This window comes from Azolla caroliniana, unplaced genomic scaffold, assembly GCF_043228905.1.
Source record: "Azolla caroliniana isolate FFs.n. ecotype wild unplaced genomic scaffold, voAzoCaro1.0.p SCAF_3, whole genome shotgun sequence".
Taxonomy (NCBI): Eukaryota; Viridiplantae; Streptophyta; class Polypodiopsida; order Salviniales; family Salviniaceae; genus Azolla; species Azolla caroliniana.
The window spans coordinates 8,263,235-8,275,927 of record NW_028230438.1 but is presented as its reverse complement, the minus strand read 5'-3'; the positions used below and the strand labels follow the sequence as shown (position 1 = coordinate 8,275,927).

The 12,693-nt window shown below is 37.5% G+C and overlaps 1 protein-coding gene across 1 annotated transcript; it reads right to left on the bottom strand.

Moving 5' to 3' along the window:
• Positions 1-1,079: 1,079 nt before the first annotated feature.
• LOC147866145 (linoleate 9S-lipoxygenase-like) lies at positions 1,080-7,217 on the bottom strand. The gene is made up of 9 exons (XM_087316510.1): positions 7,001-7,217; positions 6,101-6,390; positions 5,234-5,474; positions 4,436-4,723; positions 4,252-4,337; positions 3,667-3,774; positions 3,282-3,586; positions 2,849-3,112; positions 1,080-2,183 (listed from the first exon to the last, which is right to left on the bottom strand). Exons 1-9 carry the CDS (start codon positions 7,149-7,151, stop codon positions 1,424-1,426), a joined length of 2,493 nt encoding a protein of 830 aa, XP_087172636.1. The 5' UTR covers positions 7,152-7,217; the 3' UTR covers positions 1,080-1,423.
• Between the last annotated feature and the right edge of the window lie 5,476 nt (positions 7,218-12,693).

The following is a 12,693-nucleotide window of genomic DNA, read 5'->3' as shown; positions in this document are numbered from 1 at the left end:
GAATTGTCTTGCAATTGTATTTGTCAAACAAACTCTTGCACGAGTTGGGGAGAAATGGAAACCCTAATTTTTTACATATACAGAGAAGTTCACCCCACGGAGGGAGGCAAGACAAAGTTTTCAAATTTCCCTCCAAAAAGAAGCATCTTCTCTCTCTTCTTCTTCTTCATACTTTTCTTTTCTTTTTTAAAATTCTCTACTTTTACATTTCGGTTTTTTATTATATGTAGATATAATAAAATGGACAACCCTAATCATCTAGGATTCCCGAAATGAGTTCAAGGTTGTCCAAGCCCTAGATTTAAGAGTTGAAAGCATTTATGAATCTTATAACCAATAGAAATAAGCTGAGAGGAGGGATTAAATGTACTTCACATAAAATCCCAAACTAGTTTGTAATAATGAGAGAATGGGATATAAGATTGTTTTTACAGTTATGAATATGTCTTTTGAACTTTATCAAATGTTCTCCTCCGATGAGGTATGTGGTTGAGCTTGATATCTTCACACGCCTAATTTTGTCATACCGTCATCGAATGATGAGCTTGAATTTAGATAAATTTATATAAAGTTTAGGAAAAAGAGAGAATAATAGACGCGGGCATTTACATCAACGTATGGAATTTGAACAAACCTAGAGAGAGAAATTTTGTTGTGTGCAACTGGTAGCACTATAACAAGGTACTGATCAAATCAATGGCTTCACAATCCACTATCCATATCGCAAGGGTTAGAAACAATCTCTATATCCTTGTTTTCATAGTTTTTTTTAACTAGGCACATTGACCACATGCACATTATGAAGTGTTCATCCACATATTTTGTCAAGTAGCTATGTTACACACATGCATATTATAAGTTATAACACTTCATTGGTGCTTCGATATAACATCAACTAAGTGATAACACTAGTATGATTAATCATGAATGACCACCAAACAATTTAATTTGGACTACTAATCAATTATGAATAATCTACAAAACAATTACCAGGACACGTGAACTATGGTTTTATAGAGAGAACCGTCACAATGTTATGATTTTAGCTTATATAAACAAATGAATCGAATGTAAAGCGAGAGAGAAAGACAATTTTATTAGTCATTTTGAGATTTTCTTCATTGAGTGACATAAGTTACATTACTTTTTTTCATTGGGTATTGTTGAGATTGTTACCTCAATGCAGCGTAGCTTTGATACTACTATTAATACGAGGATTGTTTTGTATCTTTGTCCAACTTTAAACATTATGATGTGGACGATAAATACATTGATCAACACATTAATTTAAAAAATAATTGGTAAAATTTGATACGTGGAAAATGTAGCACCAGCTAACATTGTCCCACACCCTAGGAAAAAACAATAGTTATAAAAAACATCGGTACAAGTTTATTGGGAGAGAGACACTTGGGTTATTAGTTTACATGGAGATGCTATTGGGTACACCTCGAAATGTAATGCCAACTCCACCAGAGGAGGGAGCGAGGAGGGTATATGGCAATTTCACTGGACCGGCACGATTGCTAAGTCTTGTTGAAGTGGCATTGCGTGCATTGATGGAAGCCTCTGCATCAACGATGGCACGTCTAAATGAGTCTAGGGCCATAAGGGCACGTTTTTCTGAGGTCCATTTAGTCTCAGGACGATCTCCCAAATACTCTTCTTCCTCCACGTGGTGTCCAAGAGCCTCGAAAGTGGCCATTGTAATGGTAGCCACACCTTGGGATGGGATCATGTCCATGTAAAACTTATGTGGGTCATTCATCATCTTCTCCCATTCTAAGGTTCCTTCATTGGGAATGAATTGCCTTGTCATTCCTAGACTGTTGGGCACATATCCACTATATGGGTAGTTGCTAAAGTTCACAGATGCATGAAAACCTGAAGTGACCCACATGAGTGTAGCTACTACTTCCTCCACCTCCTTTACACTCTCCATCTTTGGCCACCATTCTTTATCTTTATGATCTCCATGACCCACTTCTTTCACCTCTTTCCACCAAGATTGTACTTCTTCATCTTCTTGCACTTCTTCATCGGTCTTGTAATATATATGTACATACTCGTGAGCCCATTGCTTGATTGCTCCCCATAGATCTAACCCATCAGCTGCGTATGGGTAATCTTCAATAGTTAGCCTTACCCCATGCTTTGCACTTGGATCCTCCACAGCCACACCCCTACAATAACACAAACAACAAGTCAATGGTGTGCCCCAAGACATGTGTGAAATGCTCTTACTAAGAGATTGAGACTTTGCCATGTGAATACGACTTACTTGAAGGTCATTACATAACATAAGACAAACCCAAACCTTTGTTCGAACACTAAGGTGCGAAAGGGCCATACTAAGACATTGAACCCCAACTCCATGCCATTTATGACCCAAAAGTATGTCTACCTAATGCTAAAAGCTAGTAAATCAAGTTTAAATTCCCAAGTTCATGTGAGTGCCCTTTAGATTGAGGAAGATTTGAGATCATTCGAACAATGCCCGACCTACTATGAATGCCCCTTAGAGGGAGTCACATATATAGGACCCCAAACTATGGCTATCTAATGTGAAAGGACAAATATAACTAGAAATTGTATCATTAGTCTATGAATCAAACTCTTCCTTTACAAGGAAACTAAACTTAGTGTCCTATACTCACATAAACGCATAGAATATAGTGATCCCAAAATCTAGGTGGCCTAGTGTGAAAAGCTTATACCAAGGGATTGGACCTCTTGTGTGAATGGAATGCTTAGTTAGACGGATCTTATGTAGTCCTATCAACAATGGACACCATATTGTATCCACTTGTAAGATGGATGCAATTCTTAGGCTTTAAGCTCCCCATACCTACTCAACAGATCTTTGGGTAATGCTTGTTCGTCGAACCTCCAATTCTTGTACTCCTTGCACACCATCTCCATTGCATACCTCCCCGCCGCGAAATTCTTCTCTATTCTTCCATCAGCATTTATTAGTGCAATCCTTCCCTCTGAGTTGAGGTTGATTGTATCTTTGAAGTGAGGATCAAGAAGAGCATGTAAAGGATGTAACGTGCTCAAATGTCTCCGTGCCGCCATTATAATCGGCTCAAGTGAGGCATGTGTTCTCAACCTACACAAATATATACATAAGAAATGATCCATCTGCCCAATTAATGTTCAAACCTAATTCATGGACAATTAAGGAAATGTGAGCAATGGGTAGGCTACAAACTATAAGACTCTCCAAAATCAAACCAATCGACAATTAGTATTGACTATTCAAGTAAATCGTGTTGTACCAATGGCTCACACTTAGTTGATAAGTTGTGTCAACCGCCAAGAAATGCGCTTTGGCAAAATGCCAAGGCCAATCAAACTCTATAGAACGGTTAGGTGTGAAAACACGCTTGTCGATTTCACCATCACGGATCAGAGAGGGAAGTGCGAGCTCAATCGCAATGGGTAGAAGTGTGCCAGAGGTGGACAAGTAGAGAATGACCCTAGGGGCATATGTTGCTCTCTTTCCCGGCTCGTTGATCAATCGCAAATATGGGACGTACATGTCGTAATAATCAACAACGTAAAGAAGATGCTTCTCCAATGCCTGAAATATGTTGTTACAATTTTAGTAGAAAGTCCATACATTCTAAAAAGGCACAACCTTTAAAGATCATAGTAAGATACCTCCTCCACTGTGTGATTCTCTAGATATGGTTCGAGATGCGTAGTGGTTATGGATGATGTTGGCGGTCCATAGATCTTTGGGTCAAGTGAGCTTACAAGTGGAAAAACCTTATTGAAACACAACATGGAAGTGTGACCAAGTTTAGAGGGTCTCAAATGTATAAGAATGTTATCAAGTTAGATGACATTATAACTATTTGGATGACATTCATCCATTTATTCAAGCCTTTCTCTAAAAAGGAACATGACAAAGAAAACCTAGATAGCAAAGATTGAGATGTTATATGAAAATTAACAAATTAGTTTCTAGTAGTCAACTTCTTGTGCAAATAGCTACATAACACATATGATATTGATACCAATTTTGAACTTCCAAATCATTGCACAACCATTCACAATTCAATCCCTTCCTTTAGCAACTCCATAAGATTTTGGATTGTGACAAAGAGACCGGTGAAGAACCATTCTCATATACATATACATATACATATACATACATATTATATACATACATACATACATACATATACATAGTATGTATGTATGTATATATGAGAAATAGTTGACAAGGAACAAATAAATTACCTTGATTCGTTTGATGACATGTGGATTTGGTCCAGCAAGTCTTTGACGCCCAAATTCTTCATCGGTTTTCCAACCTTCGGTATTAGCTACAACAACGAAAACAAAAGTTAGCATGTTGATACACCATTCCATCTGTTAGTGTTTTTGCATCGGAAATAATGTGAATTGGTTCGATACCATTTACCTTGGACGACACCAGGTGCTGGGAAGATTAGGTATGGGATCTCCGCAAGAGTAATTGGAGGACGTTTATTTGTGGGTTTAAGTTTACCATCATACAATGAGTTAATCTCATCTAGATCTTTGAAAGACTTGTCATTTTGCCATAGTCTTCCCATATCTGAAACAATGCTATGAAAAAAGCTTCTTGCTCCCACCGTCATAAAGAGTTTCTTCTTCAAAGGGCTAAACCTTTCATCGCGAGGAACATATGTTTTGTTGTACTCGGTCATGTGTTTCTCGTAATCCGGATCTACACCAACACACGTTATGAGGGCCAGCGCATCCAATTCAAAATAGTTTTAACCTTAATTCCCAAACATTGGTAATTTTAAACATACGTTGCCATTTATATTTAAGAAAAATTAAGGGAAAGCACCGCAATTTTTCCATCCTCCCACGAAAAAAACAACTTTAGTACAACTTTTAATTGATGTTGGGAGATTATGTAAAAAGAAAGGGCGAGGAGACCAACAACAATCGATCCTCCAATTATCTAGTCCAAAGTTGTCTAGTAAATTCTAGGTGATCTATTGCCAAACCATAGTTGTCCATGTTATATAACCCCATTGTAACACTAGCTCTATCTCCACACTAAAGCCCAAGGATTTATTATAGTCTAAATGCTCGTCCACCCTTATTGGTGTAAGATATTACATGTGTGGTCCTAACGAAATGTGTTGTTTTTATAACAATTAATTAGCTCTACTACTATCACTCCAATTTCCATCATGTTATGTTTGCAATAAACCAAAACAATTACCAGCTTTAGCAAGACTTCTTCCCGTTCTCACTCTTCTAGGACATGGATAATCGACCGACCCACCCAAAATGGGCCTCTTTTGGGTTGTGTCATTATCGATATCGCCAAGATCGTTATATACGTCGTACTCATAAATGCGCTCGGCATACTTTCTTTCTCCTTTTCCATCTCCTCTTAAGCACAATAGTTCGTCTCTTCGAATCTTCGTGAGTGCTAATGGGGTATCACGTGGGAGGCAAAGCTGCATGGGATGCGTAGAGATTATTAGTTATTTTCATGTCATGTAGTCGCTACACCCACACCTAGTCAAAACATAATGACATGCTCAAATTAGTTGGTCTGCGCCACATAAAAAAAAAAGTATGCATCCTTGACAATTTTTCGGAACGATCTATAACATTGAAAAGTTCATGGATTCGATCGATGAACCTGTGACTCATAAAACTACCTAAACCAAAAAACACAATGAATCGGTGATGCATACGATTAACTCAACCAAAACACATGATGAATTGGTGACACATAAACACATAAAACAAACACATGAATAGATAGTGATCGATGAATCCGTGACTCATACAACTACCTAAACCAAAAAACACAATGAATCGGTGATGCATACGATTAACTCAACCAAAAAACACGCGATGAATTGGTGACACATAAAACAAACACATGAATCGACAGTGACACATACAACCAATGAAACCCGAAAAAAAGCACGATGAATTGACGGTGACACATACAACCAACTAAACCCAAAAACACGAGGAATCGACGGTCACGACACATATGACCAATGGAACCAAAAGACCACGAGACGAATTTGTGTAGAGACAAGGGTCGAGGTAGTCAACGAGGGGGGACCTGGTTGGTGAAGAAGAACCGGGGCCGTCCAGAGTTGAACTTGACATGATTTATCCATGAGTGGCACGGGAAGAAGAGGGTGGTGCTTTCGGGGTCGGGGAGTGTGAGGGTGATGGACTTGAGGAAGAACTCATTGGGGTCATAGCTCTCGATCGAGATGGCGCCCGGTGTCCCGAATCCCGCGTCCACCGGAACCGAGACCGAAATGTACGTGTCCGAGTCATCATCGCCTTTTGTCCGGTGGCCCAAGTTTAGAAACACCTCCTTGCCTTGCTTGGCATTCTTTGTCTCTGCATTTTGTTTTTTTGAACACCCACACAAGTTTCAAAACTATTGCCCCAGATGAAGATGAAGATGAAGTTGGAAGTTGGAAGATGAAGATGAAGATGAAGATGAAGATGAAGATGGAGATGGAAGGCGAAAGATTGAAGGTGAAAGTTGGAAGATGAAGATGAAGATGGATATGATGAAGATGATGATCCAGATGAAGATGGATATGGAAGATGAAAGGTGAAAGTTGGAAGATGGAGATGATGGAGATGAAGATCCAGATGAAGACGGAGATGGAAGATGAAGATGAAGATGAAAGATGAAGATGAAAGATGAAGATGAAGATGCAGATGAAAGATGAAGATGAAGATGCAGATGCAGATGCAGATGCAGATGCAGATGCAGATGGAGATGGAGATGGAGATGGAAGATGGAGTATCTGAGCATATTAATAAGCTTAGCAGTACTAACTCAACCAGAAGATGGAAGATGGAGAATCTAAGCATATTAATAAGCTTAGCAGTACTAACTCAACCAGAAGATGGAGATGGAAGATGGAAGATGGAGAATCTGAGCATATTAATAAGCTTAGCAGTACAAACTCAACCAGGTTTTTATTATTATTATTACCTGAATCCACTTCTAAGCTAAGAAGCCGTAGCTTGATGCTGTACCCAAGCAGCCTGCTGATGGCATGGTAGCTTCTCTGCATGAAATCCTCACTCAGGATCCTCACAGTAGCCCTAACAACAGATGGGCTGCTCTTCTGATCCTTGGCCATGGTGGAATGAGAAGCAATGGAGCACAGAGAGAGAGAGAGAGAGAGAGAGAGAGAGAGAGAGATTGAAGGAAAAAAATCAGAGTGGAAAGGGAAAGGAAGCAGGAGCAGGCTTAATGAGGAGAAAAGAAGGAGATAACAATGAAGATAAGCCATGCCCCTCCCATTGTCAAGGTAAAAAGAAGCTCCAGGTCAAAAAAGAACAAATAAAATAAACATAAAAAGACAGAACAACCCTGCTGTACAATGGCACTCTTCTCAAAATCTGATTCAAAAAGAAAGAGCAGAGATCCATTTATGCAGCAGGCTGTTTAGGGTTTAGAGTTAAGGAGCTTCCGAATATCTCTTTCCTTATGCAATAACTAATTTTGGTCTTGTTTTTATTTGCAGCAATCAGTAGATTTGCTGTGATTCATGCCAATCTCTCTTTTCCTTGTCCTATTAACTAATTTGATTTTGGTCTTTATCTTACGCGGAAATCAGCAGATGTGGTGTGTGATTCATGTTTGCCACAATGCGGTTGGATTAGGGTCGTTTTGTCATGTGATCCATGGTGTGATTCATACAGCCATATAATTCCAGAAATTATGAGATAATCCTTATCTTATACACCTAATTTGGTCTTGTTTTTTTTGTATGGAAATCAGCAGATTTTTAAGTTATGATTCATCTTCCCATAATGCAGTCAGATTAAGGTTGTTTTGTCATGCCAATTCATGGTTGTGATTCATGTTTGCCACAATTGCGGTCATATTAGGGTTGTTTTTTGCTATGCTGATTCATGGTGTGTGATTCATAACTGCCCACAATTCCGGAAAATTTTCTTTTGGTTCTAATGTGCGGATTAATTCAAAAATTGGGCTGATCTGCGATTAAAATTAAAATTATAACTGCAGAGCTAAAATGAATTGGATCCCTCGGATGGTACACTGTTCATATATAAAACAGAAAAGGATGAATGATTCAATCGGTCCACATACATTACATTACATTATTGCATCCATAAACTTATAATATCCCTGTCAACGACACCTGGACATGAATTATCGATTGCCATTAATTAACTCAATTCAAACAAACACAGAAATAAAGCCAGAAATAAATGAAAAAAAGCCAGAAATAAATGAAAAAAAGCCAACCCTGAATTCCGTGAGGGATTGGAACTCTTTCAAATGATTGACTTCCCAAGAGTTTGCTTTTAATTAGATGATTACATATTTTTCGATGTGATGGGGTTCCTTTGTTTGGGCTTTATCCAATAACCTCTCATGGTTTCATATGTGTTCCCACACTTTGACCCGAGAGAAGATGTCCGAGAGCCACCCTAGAAGAGACACATTTTAGAGTGTTTTTCCCACACTTGACCCGGGAACGTGTTCGAGAGCCGCCCTTGGAAGAGACACATACTCTGGTGCTTCCCACACTTTTGACACGAGAGCCTAGATATTTTGCAATGTTTCCCAGACTGGCTTGAGAATGCTTCTGAGAGCCTAGAAGAGACAGATATTTTGCACATTGACCTAAGAATGCTTCCGAGAGCCTAGAAGACACACACATCTTTGGAGTGTTTCCCACAATTGACCCAAGAACACATCCGAGAGCCCCCCCATCCCCCAAGAAGAGACACATACATATTCCAATGTTTCCTACATTGACCCCAAAACACGTCTGAGAGCCCCCGAGAGACAAACACGTCTCTCGTTGTGCATGCGACATGTTGCCTTGCGATCAACAATATATTGCCATAGAGACGGGAGCAATGTGGGTGTGGACCAAGGCATGTGTCTCATATAAGTGTGACCACCTTCTCTCGCTAGATTGGCCCCTTTGGCCCATTGTGCCTTGAGGGTAGGCAATTACAAATCAATCCCAAGCTGTTGATAAGTTCCTCATGTATCACTCCACACCCCATGGATGCCTTGCCTTCAATCATTCATGCAAGTACAATGATGAAAGCTCTGTCAAGCTAGAAGGTTTGCAGCATACGAAGCAAAATGCACAAGAAACAAAGTCACAAGAAGTAAAAATCTTGTTTGTAGTGAGATACTAAAAGCATTATTGCATTGATAACAATTGCATGACATAAACGATAAATAACTAGAACTATTGCCTCAAGACATAGAAGCAAAAATCCAATAATGACCATAATATTGCCGTAGTCTGGTGGGTAGTGACATTCAATGTACATGTGTTTAGCTCAAACTAACTAGCTAGATATCTTGTTTTGGTGCAAATGCTACTACATGCATCTATTTTAAAACTACTTAAAAGTCGAAGTGCATTATTAGTAATGTATGGACCACTTTCATTATGTTTTCTTTTGCTCTCTTTCCCGACAAGTAATAATACAAAAATGATGAGGTTCTTGTATGTCCAATTGAAACCAAAACATGATGATGTTGAAAGAGAAGTTTGAGTTATGTATTGGTGTATGAAAACAACTTGACTTTAACAAAATATAACAAAAGAAAATATTATGGCACATGTAACAAACTCGAGCACACACTGTACACATATTTACTTTGTCTTTGACATCGAACGTTATGACCTCTACAATCTCAACTCTTTTGTTGGTGAACAAAAGTCTTCAATTTTTAGAGAAATATGTTTTTATATCAACACAAGCATTTCTTCCAGTGTAGTTGAGCTAGGTAGAATAAAGTACGAAGAAAAATACAATTCTATTGATGAGAATGCCATTAACCTCAAGACCTAATTGAAAAGACACAAATTTAATTCTTATTATCTCCTCCCTTCCAAAGAATTCATACCACGTTAGAGAGAGAAAACAAGAGAGATTTTATTTTCATCTGCTAAGGTTAAATATGACATGAAGAACCAAAATGGAACAGGTCATGTGGTTGGTTTTACCTGTGGCATATGGCATGAACTGTCTTAAATCCTTGCATATTTATGAATTATAAAAGGTGTCCATGAAAAGGCAACTTAGGTGAAAATGGTACAAGAGAGTGCATGTAGGAAAATGGTCAATAGGGTTAAGAGCTTGTAAGAAAGTGCAAGTGTAACAAAGGTAATTTACGCTTTACAGAGGGCAACCTTGGACAATGGAGAAAAAGCTTAAGCATTCACCTAAAAAGTGTCATACATTACTTGTGTCTGTCTATATGTGTTGTTTTGGGGAAGAGGGTAGCGATGGGCCCGGTTCGGTTCGGTTTTTTGGCCTTGAAACCAAACCAAACCATTTATTAATAATAAAAACCGAACCAAACTGTTTTAAAATTTATGAAGCCATTTAAACCAAACCGTTTTAAGAATAGGAGAAACCAAACCGTTTACGAAAAATTTAAAACCAAACCATTTTTAATTGATATTAATCATCATACTTATTATAAATTTGTGTGAGAAAATCATCATAAAATTTGTCATCATACTTATCATAAATTTGATTATCATACTTATTAAAATTGATCATCATAAATGAAAAGGAGGCTCTACATATAATACATATAAAATTTAATAAGTTAAAACAAGAGTTTAAAATTAAAAGTTGAAAGTTAGAGCCTATAGAAAATATTTATGAGTATTTTTTAACCTATAAACCTTTAAACCGAACCACATAAACAGAAACTGATAAGCAGATAAACCGGTCAATTCAAAACCGAACCAAAACTGATTAGTAACATTTGAAACCAAACCAAACCATTTATTTATCTTTGAACCTATAAACCGTTAAGCCACAGTTTTTTGGTTCAGTTCGGTTTGAACCGAAATCGGGCCCATTGCTGGAAGAGGGATCCAAACACACATGACATCTAATGATATATAGATGTGAATAGATTAGTTATTTATTATTACTACTAATGAGCTCAACAATGGTTTACTAACTAACTTGATCTTGTTGAGGAGAGTAATTTTGTTGGTAATGGGTTTTATATACATATATAAATAACGATGGTAGATTGATATGATTTATGTAAAATCCAACGTGTTTTCTTATGTGGATTCCATCAACTCAAAGATTGAAGTGTCCTCCTTGCTTAGCTTGGATCCACTTAGCTTTTGCACTTCATCACTTCTCCAGATTTGCACACTCTAAGGACAAGGAAAATATGTTCTCTTTGACTTGCATGTCGATGGTTAACTCCAAACAAGGGAAATGTGTAATGTTGGTGTACCTCTCATTTCAACAGATGAGCAAGTTGTGCCAAGTATGATCATTTTATTTGATTTCTAGGTTTTGTTGCATTGCTAGTTAGTTAGTTCATATGTATAAAATCTTCCGTTGGGAAAAAGTATCAACGTTTCATGTTGGCCTATTGAAATATCTTTCTAATATTTAATTAGATACATTGAAATATCTACTTGGACAACGGTGTAAACCCAACTCACATTCCCTATCTGTGGGTGAACAATCCAACAATTGGTGAATTCTGCTTCGCGATGATAGGAAGAGTCGACATCGAAGGATAAAAAAGCAACGCCGCTATGAACTGTTCCAAGCAAACTTCAAGTTGGATTAAAACAATGTCATAGTACTTCCAAGAAAACTTCAAGTCACATCAAAACAATATCGTTTTGTGACCTTCTACACATTTGTTCTCTTAAATTTTGGAAAAATGTGGTTATGGAAGAGGAAATGCACGTAAAGGATTTGGAGGGGTATGAGTCATGACTAGACATAGCCTATTTCTAAAATTATATAACTTGTATGCATTAAAAATATTCATACCATGTGCGAGAAGATGGTCATGGAACCATGTGGCATCTAGCCATAAACGAGTTATCCTTTCTTCTCATTGCTTGATTTGTGCACTTTCTTGCTTAGCTTAAACCACGTGTCACTCCCTAGAATTACAATGAATGAAATACATGTATTTCCCTTAAACAATTCCAATTCTCATCAAACCATATGATGCATAAATAGCCCTTTCCATTTGTTTGTCTTTTACAAAGAGCTCCATGTGTCTACAAATTGCCATTATGTACAAACAAGAATCATTAATGGGGTGGCCTACTTTTGTTTTTTGTAATACATCACATTGTTTATCAATGGGTAGGGTTGTAGGTACGATGGTTTTCAATATCAAAAGCCTTCTTTCACATTTAAGTTTAAAATGTGCCCTTGATTTTCACATTCTTCTTACCTTAGATAACATAACAAAAATAAACTTAAGAAAATGAACCATAATCCAAAAACGGAACATGGTACAATCAAAACCCAATCATTGCACACAAATTTCTCACAATAGGGTACAATCTCAATTGCAACATTTTTTACAAGAGTTTTTGAACATCAAGATTCAAGGCCCACTTTCAAATGTATTGCATGAAATGTTAATTTTTTTGCCTCATAGGTCATATTTGACCTTCGAAACTACACTAAAAGTATATCTATCTTTTTCTCCCAAGTGGCGTTGGCCCTCAAAGTTACTATTAACATTATTGGTTCCCTCCATCAAATCCTAAGCATTTAACTTTTTGATGATATATGAATAAATAAAAACATTAACTAGCTTTATGTCTCAATTCTGTTCTTCTAGTACTACTAAGTACTTGTACTTTGAAGTAGTTACAACGAAAGGGT

Excerpts from the sequence above, each read along its gene's own strand:
- LOC147866145 (XM_087316510.1), bottom strand. The coding sequence starts at position 7,151 with ATGGCCAAGGATCAGAAGAGCAGCCCATCTGTTGTTAGGGCTACTGTG. Across the intron at positions 5,475-6,100 it reads GGTTCTTCTTCACCAACCAG|CTTTGCCTCCCACGTGATAC; the intron begins GTCCCCCCTCGT and ends CATCCCATGCAG. Across the intron at positions 3,587-3,666 it reads AGAATCACACAGTGGAGGAG|GCATTGGAGAAGCATCTTCT; the intron begins GTATCTTACTAT and ends AACATATTTCAG.